This window comes from Urocampus carinirostris, chromosome 8, assembly GCF_059441175.1.
Source record: "Urocampus carinirostris isolate Australia breed hairy pipefish chromosome 8, RoL_Ucar_1.0, whole genome shotgun sequence".
Lineage (NCBI taxonomy): Eukaryota > Metazoa > Chordata > Actinopteri > Syngnathiformes > Syngnathidae > Urocampus > Urocampus carinirostris.
Genome location: NC_142356.1, coordinates 29599283 through 29613571, shown reverse-complemented (window position 1 = coordinate 29613571; position 14289 = coordinate 29599283). Strand labels below are relative to the sequence as shown.

At 40.0% G+C, this 14289-nt stretch overlaps 1 protein-coding gene across 1 annotated transcript in view; it reads left to right on the top strand.

The window, feature by feature from the left end:
* Window positions 1-6631, top strand: part of LOC148361551 (protein ELFN1-like) — a 114838-nt gene extending 108207 nt beyond the window's left edge. The window contains exons 6-7 of the mRNA XM_088342263.1: window positions 149-2180; window positions 3121-6631. Coding sequence (XP_088198389.1) covers window positions 149-2180 — 2032 coding nt within the window. The 3' untranslated portion in view covers window positions 3121-6631. The remainder of the gene's footprint in view (window positions 1-148; window positions 2181-3120) is intronic.
* Window positions 6632-14289: the final 7658 nt, after the last annotated feature.

Genomic DNA, 14289 nt, shown 5'->3' with positions numbered 1-14289 from the left:
TGATGATTTGGATTTGGATTAAAGGGGCATGTATCCAAAAGCTTTGTTTTGATTATGAACTGTAAGAGGCCATTCATAAAAATAGTGTTTTTGTGATTCCGAAATATTGATATGCAAAGGGTTTACCATGGTCTTGTGTTTTCTTCAGGATCCAGGTCATGGATGGAAGTCTGTTTGCCGGATTGTCCAAGTTGACCACCTGCGAGTTGTACACTAACCCTTTCAACTGCTCCTGTGAGCTCTTGCCATTCCTGCGCTGGCTCGCCTCCTTCCCCAACCGGACGAGCGAGCGCATGGTATGTGACTCCCCACACGGATTCTCCGGCTACAACCTGTTGAGCCCTAACCCCCGCGTTCCCTCCCAACGCAACGCACTGCATGTGCTCAGTCTAGTGTGCACTGAGGACGGAATGAACTCCACCGCCTTCTACTTCAATGGTCTGCTGGACACTACTACTCTATCACCGGACTTTTCCCCATGCGGACTGGACGACTGTGCATCAGGAACACCCCCTGACGAGGTCATCTACCATACAATCTTCACTGAGATCAATCCGGTCATGACGCTGAAGCAGGTGTTACACTCCAGTGCAGTGATCACAGTGGAGATCCCGCACCCGTACCGGAAGATGTACATTTTAATGTTGTATAACAACAGCTTCTTCACTGATATCCAGAATCTTAAGTACCAGAGGCAAGACATCGAACTGAACAACCTTAAAGCAAACACAGACTACACATACTGCGTTGCCTCCATACGAAACTCTTTACGTTTTAACCACACCTGTCTGACAATTTCCACGGGTCGTGGAGCTAGACCAGAACGGATTGCCAATCAGTCGTCGGCAACTCACTACATCATGACAATCCTGGGGTGCCTATTCGGAATGCTGCTCTTTCTCGGCTTGATAGTTCACTGCCTGAGACGCAGAAGAATCACAGCAGAGAAAGAGCGCAAAATGAGTCGAATCCAGAGGACCCTGATGGAGCTGAAGTATGGTGAGAGTGGGGATATTGAGAGCGTTGGGGGTCCTGTTTCCCAGAAGCTGCCCCCAGGGGGAGACAATTTGTCCAGGATTCCTTACTCTCCTCAGGGCACCGAAATAGATCCCTACCAACTGCAGGAGATAGTAGAGACACCGGTCCACAGGCCCGCCAAACTCAACTACATGGAGGTGCGAGGGTCCACTATGGAGAGGGAGCGAGAGATGTCACCCCAGGTCAACCCGCAGGGTTCTGTTGCAGAGATTTCCACCATTGCCAAGGAAGTGGACAAAGTCAACCAAATTATCAACAACTGCATCGACGCGCTGAAGTCTGAATCCACTTCCTTCCAGCAGGGCGTCAAGTCCCCAACTTCAGCTGGTGGGGGGTCTGTATCCAATACTGAGCCGCAGTTGGTACTTCTCTCTGAGCATGGAGGAGACAGAGGGGGTGAGTTCCTCTCCCCAATCTACAAAGGCGGACGAGAGGGCAGAGGCTACCATCATTCTTTGCAGCGACACCACAGCATGGAAGCCCCTGCGACCTCCAAGAGGCCTAGCACCTCTTCGTCTCCTGGCTCAGCCAGAAGTCCACGTTCATTCCACTCAGAAGGGGCCTATCACACCTCAGAGACTCGCTACATAGAAAGAAGCTCGCCTGACATCCGCAGTGGTGAGGAAAAGGTTCGCAAGGTCAACCCAGCGGCGGCCATTTTGCGAGCCGAAGCCCAGAGGATCCGACAGCACCGTGAGCACCGCCACTCATACCCAGGATCCCAGGAACTGCAGCACCACCCTCAACTCATGCAGGAACTTCATTACCACCATGGTGGACGCAAACCCTCTGTTCTGGACCCACTCACCCTCAGCCGACAAGCCAAGCAGCGGGAGCTGGCATACTCCCAACTGCCACCTCACTACGCCCTCTCTCCACAGTACCACAACCTCAGCTATTGCTCAAGCCCAGAAGAGGAGGAGGACGAGGAAGAAGAGGAAGGGCTCTTGTGCACGCCTACTCTGGGCTTATGGGAGCGCTTCAAGTTGCACCGGAAGCGACACCGGCAGGCATCAATGGAAGACGAAGGCTACGTAGCAGCTGGGCATGCGCTGCGCCGTAAAGTCCAGTTCGCCAAAGATGAGGATCTGCACGACATTTTGGACTATTGGAAAGGGGTCTCTGCACAGCAGAAAGCCTAAGTAAGAGAAACAGCACTGTGGAAGACATGTAAATAAAACATACAAAACCACCATGACAAGCAGCCGAGGACTTAAAGTAAAGCTCAAAATTAGGTTTCACTCAAACTAAAATAATCATTAGACACATTCTTTTTTTATTATTAGATAAAACTTAAATCTCAAACTTATGTAGCTGTTTGTACTTTTTGACTAAGAATGGAAAACAAAATTTCCGGCAGTCCACCCTGAAATCTTTTGTTTTTTTAGGACTCACAGTTTCCCCTTTAGCAGATCAACAACACAAAAGGACTGTGTTGAGTTTCAGGAGACATTTGTAGGGACTAGACACAATTCATGTTCCCTTCCAGGACATGTCTTCAGGCAACCCGTGCAACACACTTGCTACTTGATGCGTTTCATCTGAAGAAAAAAAAATGTTTCCGGCCCGTGGATAAACTGTGTTTTAATTGTTTTTAAAAACTGAGCTATTGGCTCTTTGGTGGAATAGATTCATCATCACTGTGCACATGACAATTGCATTACCATAGCCAGCTACCATGTCTGCAGCTTTCTAGTCTAGAGTGTTTGCCGAAGCAGTCTTTACTCCTGGAAAAAAAACATGGATACTTCTAGAATCAACAAGTAACTCCTAAAAATCATTCTGAGTAGATGCAGTAACCACCAAAATGCTAGCAGAATGAAATGCCACTCTTCAAAATTTACTGCAGCAGCTCCAGTAAATATGACCATAAATAAGACGAGTGTTCTGAACATTGCTAAATATTGGAGCCTTCTTGTCTTTAAAGCAGTTTCATCTTCTGCGGTACTGAGTTGCTGCTGCAATCGTCCCTCATTTTAACATCAGTATAAACTACCTGAGTACCTCAGTACTATTCACAGTGGAAAGTAACCCCAACTTGAAGAGATCCAACAATAACTTAGCCTGCTCTCATCACTGCAGTTGTCACGTCCAGCGTCTCCAGATTGCTGTTGTGGCTTCAGCCACAAAAGTTCTTCATTTCTACATGATGATCTTGTGACGACAACTGAGTGTTTTCAGTGGAAACGCAACTGCCTCAAACCTCCAGAACAGGAATACCCGGCGGGAAAGAGGAAATATAGTGACGAGCCACCTCAAACCTCCAGAACAGCAATTCGCGGCAGGAAAGGGGAAAAATAGTGTAACGAGTGCCATACAACGTGCCAAATACTCCTTTTAACTTTTCCTTGCCAAACTGTTTTCTATACACTATTTCAAAAATTGGGAAAAAAGACACTTATTTCTAGTTATGTAATCGTTATTACCAGTGCGAATTATTATCTTCTGACAGATCTTATGATCCACCTCATTTATTTGAATGTTGAATGGGACTTGACAGCATTGGACACAAGAGAACCCCTAATGTACCTGAGGACTCCAACACAGCTCGGGTATACTGCTGTACAAGACAGTCGTAGAAAGTACTATATATTTGCAACAGATGTTTTTGAAATGTTTCAGATTTTTCTCCTCACCCCGAGTTAGTTAGTTAGCTCAAATTTTTGGATTAAAAGAAATCAAATGAATGTCTTTAATCCCAACAAATACATGGGAAATACTGCACTGTTAAAAAATAGTTAAAGGGGAAAAAAAAGAGCTTAGAACTCTTCCGGGATAAAATGCCGTAGCTCTACTGTGTATCATTGCAGCGGCGGTTTCCAGTTTGGAACTGTTTTTTGTTGTTGTTTTTTGGTGTGCTTTTTTTTCTAATATCTTGTTATATTTAAATCTCTGGTTCCACTGTGGTGCCGTTGTGCCAAACTTGACGAATCACAATAACTTTATACACTCACACACTTCCTCCTTTTCCCCATTCGCAAACATTGACAATTTTCCAAATGAGAAATTTGCACAAGGTGTCACCTTTTCAAGCAGCCAAGCATCCTTAAGACCAAAGTACTGTGCTAATGGAAGTGACAAACCCTCGCAGGCCCACACACACACCCTAATACACAAAACGCTACAAACACACAGCCGCAAACACAGGTGAATGTATTCTTTGCGAACAGTTGAATTGAATAAGTTTTACGATAACTAAAGGGCCCGATTTGTCCTCTCAGACTCTATCGAGCATTTATGGTCATGAGTTAAAATATTTTTAAGAGACAACATTGCTTTTTTTGTCTGCGATTTTGAAAAATTGTGCTGTGAGAATGTGAATATTGCGTTAAAGTGTACAAATAGAACAACATAATTGTGTGGTTTAGCAAGAAAACATGCATCAAACGTCTTTTTTTAGTTACAATTGTTCCATGTTCTATTATATTTATCAAACTTTAAAATGTTATGCTTGGAAATGGGCCACAGCGGGTACACTTGAACAGTCACAAAGGGAGAGAAATCTGCCTAAAAATTGATGAAAAACGGCGTTCTCATGAGAATGTTCTATACGTTTGATACAAAAACAAGCAATTTGTCTCCCACTTTAGGATCACGAATTAAGAGAAATATTCCATAGAACTGAACGCATTTCATAATGTAGTCGTTGGCGGTGGGTTTGTTTCGAGAATTAGGGCTGGGATACATTTTTAGGTTTTGTGTTAAGAGTTAGGTCTGTGTAAGTTTGTCACTAAACAGTGTGAGGTAGTTGCCTAAATATCTGGCCTTTATGACTAACTCAATATCCAACCAATGATTTTTAACTGAGATTTGGTAAACAGGATTCGAGATTTTGTCGAGGTTTGGGTCCAGTTGGTACTTTGCGCTATGATTTTGACTACGGTCATGCAAGGTGTCGAGAAAATTCTAAGCTTTGGGATGCACTTGGTGTTCTTACTGGGCTAAGGGATGCTTTCAGAGTTCTTATGAATATTTAAGATAAGGTTGTTACAGTTATCGCCCTGAAAGTTGCTAGCAACCAGTTAAGGGTGTCCTTTGCCCACTGCCCAAAAAGGGCTGGGATGGGCTCCATCACCCCCGCGACACTAGTAGGGATAAGCGGCACAGAAAATGGATGGATGGAAGGTTACAGTTATGTTTGAGGTTTATGATCAGGTTTCAGGTTCTTTACAGGGTCATGGTTTTACTTTTGAAAAAGTTAAGGGGTTCAGGCTGTTTTAATAAAGGATTACTTTTCTTATAGGTCTATGGTTATGGTTAGCATGTAGACATGCCCACATATATAGAATTTAGAGTTGAAATTCACAGGGTCAGGGTATGTAGCGGTGCCCCTGCCATGTGCCAGCGTTATTATTGGGGATGTAAATTTTCTGACAGCTAGAGGACTGAACGTTTTGGAAAATTACACCTAGGAAGCTCTATTGCTTCATGGATAAGGCACAGGTAATAGGGCTAGGCTAGGCCGTAGGTCATCATGATTGGCTCTTCCTGCAAAGAAAAAATCATATATAGGCTTTCTAATAGCTCTTTTTAAAATTTCAAAACTTATCGAACATTGACGAGGTAAACAACCAAAATGTGGCAGTATGTAAACAAAAATAAATACATTTAAAGAAACACTAGCTGTTGTTTTCCTGTTTTGTTATTCATGAGGCTACAGTTTGTTCTACGGACATAAGTTATGCTATCTTGGGTTTACTGGTCGTGATGTTGGGATCTGGCATTTTGGTCATTTAATTAGTGATGAAGTTCAAGATATTACCAGGCATAAACTTTAGAACTGTATTTTCTTAATATTTTTGTCTGATTCTCACAAAGGTTTAAAAGATTAAAAAAGCATGTATGTGTTTGAATCATCTATTTTTATTTGACAAATTAGTTAACGCCCACAGGCTATGAAATGACTTCAGTGTGTACTTTTTTGTATGGCTTACCAGAGTAGCTGGACGATGCCCATTTTTCTCCAAATGCTTTTGTATTTTCGGCCAACATTTAATGAGGTATGACATGGGCATTGCCAATGTCAAGAAGCGACGAGGGACTTCAGTGCCCGACTCTGCTGCTTAGCTACTCATACAATACCAGGGCTATTCAATTAGCAGGCCGTGGGCCAAATGCGACGCAGAACCAACACAAAAGCCCTGCCTTACTCAATTCTTGTGAGAACACGTTGGAAATGAAAACAGAATTGGCAAGGTCTTTTTTTTCTATATTAAAGGCGATGACAGCCAGATTGTGGCTTCAACTCAACAGCAGCCTTAAAAAAACATTTATTTTATTTTTTTGGTCATCTTTCTTTCCTCCTCTTGTTTATTGACTGCCGTTTTCTAACTGGGATGACAATGTTGTAGATGTGTTGGATTGGCAAAAGCTTTTTTGTTGGACTGATTTCCTCAGAGGTCATCGTGGACTCTGTCCTTTTGGACAAAGGGGATGCCTTGAAAGCGGTATAAGGACGCAGATCCCGTTTTATCGTTGGACATACGCCAGGATTTTCTCGGCAAAGAGGGACATCCATCAGACGCTTTCATTTGTTCTTTCCTTTTCGTGTAAAACGATTTAAAAAAGCACAATAAAACTCTACATTACTTTCTTTTGCGTGCAATCATTTGTACTAACGGCTTAAGGATAAGTGTTTTCTTTGCTGTCAGGATGCTTGTTCTTGGGCTTACAGTGTTAGGGTGGAAGTGTTCAACCAGGAATGAAATTGCCCTCACATTTTCAATTTTGGGTTTTCCTTGAATACAAGTAATATTTTGACAGGGAAATCCCAAACCCACGTTAACATGAGTCAGACCTCAGACCTATTTTGTGAATTTCAAGTGTGTTTTGGTTCAAAATGTTGTTATATTTTGTATTTTCTCCTTTACTCATAATGGACAAATCACACAAAAAGAAAAGATGGATGAACGGTTGAAGGCAAAGGCTTTAAAAGATCTCTATCAATTATTTAAACAAATTATCATACCTTACATCATGATATCAAGTGTGAGACTATTTAGAAATAATTACATCGTTTGAATTGCGATGTATATTTTACAATTTTGGAGAGTGTTTTTCTTTTCCCATCCTTCTCCTCCTTACACTATGTAAAAGTCGACAAATGGGAATTTTCTCGTGAAAAACTTGAAATGGCATTGAACGTGTACAAGTGTTAGTTTCAAGGACCTGACGAGACCAAGCGAGAGCGTGTTCCCAGCCCCAAATTCCATTACATGCTTTTGTGAGGCTCAGATGATTCCAGCTGTCGTTTTGACCACAGGCTCTCAAGATTGTGAGGATCAATATCTATCCTGTGCCGCATTCCCTACGGGACAACGGGATGATATTGGTCACATTTACGGCACTGTATTCACAGCGTTGGCGAAGGTCAAGTGGTAGACGTCTAAAAGTGAGTCTTCTTGTGAGGCCAGTTTGAGGCTCAGCACAGAGACCCACCAGACCCATCTCACCCACGACTTGGTATCACATTCCGATCCCAACTTCTGTACAGTTCTGTTTGTGTTTATAAAGAAGCTAACTCGGTTGACAACCTAGGAGGCGAAAGTTCTTGGAACAGTTAGCCACAAGCTAAGTTCATTACTCTTTGGATCATAAATGTTAAAATATTCATTGATCTGTTAATTATAAATTTACATCAATTAGATGTTACCATCAAAAAATGAATGAATGAATGAATGAAAACTTTATTTCCAACATTAAAATAAAATGGGACAAAAACAATGAGTCAACAACAAAATAATGTCACATAACATGTTCGAAAAGGGGTAGTCAGAAGCAGACGCTTATTTTCCCTACCCCTTTATCTTCCCTATTAAATACATTTTACAAATCCTCCTTTCCTCTTGTGTCTAATACAACAAAATCGCATGGATATACTTATTACATAGGTCAGATATCAATAATTATAATAATTACAATAATCACATATTCTATACACTAATCTTCGTAATAACCATCCCTCAACGTCATAATGCGCCTAGTTACCAAATGTCACTGCGGCACAAATGATAATAACAACAATAAAAATAAACATAATATTTATAATAACAGTTCTGATATAATAATAGCAACAATAACAACAAGTTAACCATAGTTTTAAACGCAGTATTTCCAATCTCCCTCATATCCCATTTTCTTCATCCCTGTATTTCGCCAGTAATGTTTTTTGTATGTAAATTTGAACACATGGATACTTGGACATTGTTTGATCTCATCTTGTAAATTATTCCAAAGTTTGACTCCACACACAGACACACACATACTTTTCCTGGTTGTTCTCACCTTTGGGATTTTGAATTCACTACAGCTCCTCAAGTTATAATTTCCCTCTTTCCGAGTGAATAATTTTGCATTATAATTTATAAGCATTATAATTTAAAAGAAATTTGGCTTTATTAATATTGAAATGCTTTTAGATACCTTAGTTTGTATGTGTCTGATGTATGTTTTCCAACTTGATTCATTGTCTATTATGACCCCTAAAAACTTAATTTCTGATACAATGTATATTGCACCACCACCCATTTTTACTTCTAAATCTTGATTTGCCTTGCGATTACCAAAGCATATTACTTTGGTTTTATTTAAATTTAAAGATAATTTATTTATATCTATCCGTACTTTTAGGTTAATTAGTTCACGATTAATACAGGTTACCAAATCAATACAGTTATCATTTGAATAGAAAATGTTAGTGTCGTCTGCAAATATTACTATTTTCAATAGTTTTGAAACATTAAAAATATCGTTAATATATAAATAAATAATTTTGGTCCCAGGGTAGAACACTGTGGTACTCCACAACAGATATCCAAGTATTCAGATGACAACCCTCCCATCTTTACATATTGCTTCCTCCCAGGCAAATAACTTTGAATCCATTGCAAAGCCACTCCCTTGATGCCATATATTTCCAGTTTTTTTAATAGTATATTATGATTAATGGTATGAAATGCTTTTTTTAAGTCAATAAATACCCCGACTGTGTATCTCTTCTTTTCTATACTATGGGTGATTTCTTCTACTGCATCAATAATAGCCATTGTTGCTGATCTGATCGAGAAAAATATGCTTTATCAAAAACACATATAAATGTTGTTTTTCTATGAGCGCTCTAGGATGACCCTAGGATGTTGCTAATTGTTGCCAATTTCTTAATTGTGCCATTACAGTTGCTGGTTAAATAAGTTTCATTCAGTTTTTGGTTTTTCTTAAAGGGGAAAAACAAGATGAAGTAAGGTAAGCTTATCGCATTTATATAATAACGAGAATTCTTGCCCATGTTGTTTTCGTGGCTCAAATTATTGGTGTGAAGTTCAAATTGAGGCTTGGAATTTATAGTCTTAAGTCTAGTATTAAATGTACATAGTGGATGAGGCTAATGCCAAATGTGTGCATCTTGAACCATAATAAGGACACTAGCTCGACTGCCAAGGCAACACAGTGTCAGCTTAGTTAATGAGAGTACTTCTGTTTGAGCGAGTGTGCGTGGTCAGTGTCACCTTGGGTGCGGTGCTGTGGGGAGGCTAAATAACGAGCGCCATCATCCTTTGTGTCTTCTTTAAGCATGGATAGCTACAGCATCCTTGTCCAGAAATCAAAATGCTGTTTGTTTGCTATGCTCGCTGCTTTTAAGAGCTTAAGCAGAGGACCTCAAAAGAAAGGAGAATCAATACAGACTCAACACAAATTCTAAGACCTTGAAAACAATTTCATTCCCCTGTAAAAAAAGTTCAGAGAAAAAAAGAAAAAAACAAACAGAAAGCTTTAACACGTGCTGTAGAGTTGTGGGAGGCTAAATGACGAGCGACATTGTCCTTTGTGTCCTTTTTGAGTATCGCTAGCCATGGCCTCCTTTTCCTGAAATCAGCAACAAATGTTGTTTGTGTGCAAGAAAAAGGAAAAACCTCATCAGAACAGACTTAACCCAAATCTTAAGAACCCTAAAACCATTTTCAATTTGGTTACAATTGTTGTGGTCAGAAGGTGATCACCTTCAGAAGGTAATCAGCACAGCACAGAATATTGTGGACTGCCCCCTACCATCACTTGATAAACTGTACGGAGCTCGCTGTGTCAAGAGAGTTCAGAAGATTGTGAAGGACAATTTTCACCCCGAAAATTACTTGTCTAAACTGTTGCCCTCAGGGACACGAGTTAAGTCAGAACTAATAGATTGAGAAACAGCGTCTACCCTAAGGAAGTACTCACTCTCATACTGCAAAATGAAACACTGGTTCACTTCCTTGGATGGGAATGTGCAATAATGACAAGGGATTATGCAGTTTGATATTTGTCCAGTTTTTTAAATTTACGGTAATATTACTTATTTTAATACTACTACTCTTAACGTATTGTTTTAAACTGTAGTATTTTATCTTTTAAATGTTCTTGCACCATCAGCATGGCATTTTTAATTTTGTTGTGCAGTTCACATGTTAGGCTGACTATCAATCGTACACTATTTTATTCCCACTAAGAAAAAGATAGACAGTAAATAAACCAAACGGGAGGCTAAATAAAGTAACAGTACTAAAAAGGGTACGTGTTGGTCTTTATTGCCCTATATCTAAAAATCATAACACTGAGAATCCCTTACCCTATTGAACCCCTAACTTCCATCCATCATATTCTGCTTATCTGGGCAGCAGCCTCAGCAGGGGGAGGCATATCTTAAGTATTACCTCACACCTCCAATACCATTCCATGTCCCCCCATCAAGGACAAAAGGTCAATATTACTCAAAAGCTATAGAATAGAAGTGTGTATTAAGCCTGGATTAAAACACTTAGACTCCGTAGTTGTATTTCTTTGTCTCGCTTTCTCTCTCTCACTTTCCCTCCCTTTTTCTTTCACTCTGTATTTCTCTCACTTTCACACTATCTGTCTTCTCTTTCTTTGTTCCCCTTTGTCTCTTTCTCACTCAGTGTCTTTTATCTTCTTTTGCTCCCTCTTCCTTCTTTCTCTCTCTCTCTCTCTCGCTTTCCCCTTTTATCTTTCTACCCTTTTCTCTTTCTATCCTCTTTTCTCTCCTCGCTTTTAATTCCTCTTTGGATTTTTTCTTTCTCTGATTCCCCCTCTCTCAAGTCATGTCAAGTCAAGTCAAGTCATTTTTATTTGTATAGCCCTAAATCACGAAGACTCTCAAAGGGCTTCACAGATTATTACACTATATTACACAGACTATTTTTCAGCCGACGAGAAGAGTACCGGTAGGTTATTCATATGCTATGGAGTAGAAGTGAGTTTTAAGCTTAGATTTAAACATTTCCACTGAGGTTGCAGATCGGATCTCAGGGGGAAGAGCATTCCACAGCACCGGTGCCCGGATGGAGAACGCTCTCGAACCAGCAGAACACTTCTTTGCTCTTGGGATCACCAGAAGACCGGCACTCTCAGATTGTAGGCTTCGGACCGGGACATAGGGGGAAATTCTCTTTTTATCTTTTTTTTCCTCTCTTTCCTTGTCCCACACTCTCTCATTTTCTCTCCCCCTCGTTCTCGTATCTCTTTCTCTATTTTTTTCTTCCTCTTCAATCGACTAGTCCGGCCCCCAAGAGAATGTTTGTTCTAACGTGTGGCCCCCGAGTTAAAATGAGTTTGACACCCCTGCCTTAAAGGGTTCATTCAGAACTAATTTTAGCGACGTTTTTTGAGAACGTTTTTTCTCATGAAGTCCCACCTCCTTAGTCAGCACTTCTTTCTCTGGCTGTGTTTATGTGTGCATCTCTTTATCGTCTTTGCCTCCAGGTCGGTGGGCAAAATATATAAGGAGATCCCTGTTTTCAACCAAGCTGTGTCAGTAAGGCTTAAGATACTTTTCTGGTGTGTCTTTCAGAAGGCACTTGAAATGGGTTTCGATAAAGTGTCCTCCGTTGCACTTAAAAGCAATTTACCATGGGCTTTTATGTGCTAGCCAAACAATTAGTGTGGCATTTAAAGCCCTTGGTGAGTCCTACAAACTAAGGATAAGGATGCGTTTCAAAGTTATGGTTGTTGCAAGGGTTGGCTTTACGGTTATTCTATAGGTTAGGACAGGGGTGTAGAACTCATTTTAACTCGGGGCCACACGATAGAACAAACATTCTGTCGGGGGCCGGACTAGTAGATTAAAGAGAAATAAAAAGAGGGATAAAGAAATAAGAGAAAGAGAGAGGTAAAAGGAGAGAGGGTGGGACTAAGAAAGAAAAAGAGAGAAAGAGCGTGAGAAACAAAAGATAAAAAGTCATGAGAGAGGGGGAAAAGAAAGGGAGAGGAAGTAAGAAATAGAAAGACAGGAGAGAAAAGAGAAAGGAAAGAGCGAAGGGTATGACGAGAGAAAGAGAAACGAGAGAAAAAGAAAAAAGGAAGTTAGAGCAAAAGAGGTCAAAAGACACAGAGAGATAAGAGACAAAGAGCAACAAAGGATGACAAAAAGAGACACAGAGAGTGAAAGAGACAGAGTGGGAGAAAGGGGATGGAAAATAAAGAAAGAGAGAAAGAGAGAGAGAGAGAGAGAGAGAGAGAGAGAGAGAGAAATAAATACAAGTACAGTGTCTTTGTGAGAGGCACCTGGCTTTGGCAACATCAAGTTGACATATTTCAACCTGCAGCTTGTTTTTCCCTTGCGCTTCTCTGAGTGTTGTCTCGCGGGCCGGATTCAATCCCTTAGCGGGCCTGATCTGGCCCGCGGGCCGCCTGTTTGACACCTGTGCTTTAAAGAGATAAAAATGTTGATCTGTATAAATTGGAAGATTAATTGTCCGAGAATATCGTTTTAATATACATGACGGCTCAATAAGTGCTTGCAGCTTAGTGGAAAAGCTCAGCAAGTTTGTGGCAGCTCATGAATATTCACGAGCACACTAATTGTTGCTGATGAGAAGATAAATTCAAGGTAAATTGGCTGCGCACATTGCGACTATCAAAGTTGGCATAATGTCTCATAATACTCTCACTCCCCCCCAAAAGGGATTTCATTCCGAGGTTATTTTGCAGAATTGGTCGACACAGGGAATTACCCTAAAAACGTAAGACAAAAATATAATTGTGCTACAAAATTAAATAGTATGAATAAAACAATTTGAGAGGCTTTTTTTTCTAATTTGAGAAAAAAATGTCATAACAAGAATAATAGAAAATAATGAAATACACCGCCAGACAAAAATGGAGTTTGGAGGGGTGAAATCACGTTTTGATTAAAAAACAGGATTGGTTTGAATAACATGCAAAAATACATGAACTATTATATAAACGTGTAGTTTTGAAAATACTGCTAGAACAGGGCTCTTAAACATGTATCCCGCAGGACGGATCAGCCAACAGACTGAATCCAGCCGCGGGACAATGCTGAGAGAAACACAAGAGAAAAATGAGCTGATCTTTTAAAAATGTCCACTTGATGTTGCTGAAGCCTCCCCTCCCCTCTCTTACTCTGTCTTTCTCTTTAATCAACTAATCCAGCCCCTGCAAAAGTGCTTTAACTAGCATGTGGCCTACAAGCTACAATGAAATTGACACCCCTTTCCTAGAACTGGAATTTTATCTTATATTACATGAGGCTCAAGTAAAGGAGCTGACATTATTGACCACCATCTTGCTACTACGGGGACCCAAAAAAAACACACACAAAATAAGAATACAAATGGTTTGGTCGAGTTGAGTCTCATGAAGTTTTTTTGTTAGGAATTTAAAACAAAAAAACATATATATTTTGTAAAGATTAAAATATTTGCTGATTTCAGAGTTGAGTTTTGAGGTTATTACTATTTTTTTTTTAATTTTGCAAATTCTTTGGTCCAAATGTCAATTTTTGACTTTATTAGCCGTTAAAGGCACAGTGTTCACCTTTAAGTGGTGAACATACTCTAATCAATAAAAGAAAAATGTTTTCTATTTAAAATCAAAATTACATTATGATATATTAAAGAAGTATTTTTAAATACGAGTAGGTTGAACGATTTTAGACATTAAAGGGACAGTGTGTATTATTTATTGCCTCCTAGTTGTTAAAAAACGTAATTGGAAAAAAAAAAAAAAAAATCTGATATAGGCTCCGTCAAGGGGGGCGCGGGCACTTTGGACTCTGGGAAAACCAAATAAATTAAGCTGTCACTTAAAAACACTACAACCCAAATAATTGAATGAATTAATTTTGAACCTTATAAAATAAAAACAGGACAAAAACAATGACTCAACAATAAAAACAATGTTAACATAACATGTTCAAAAAGGGGTAGTTAAAAGCAGACGCTTATTTTCCCTACCCCT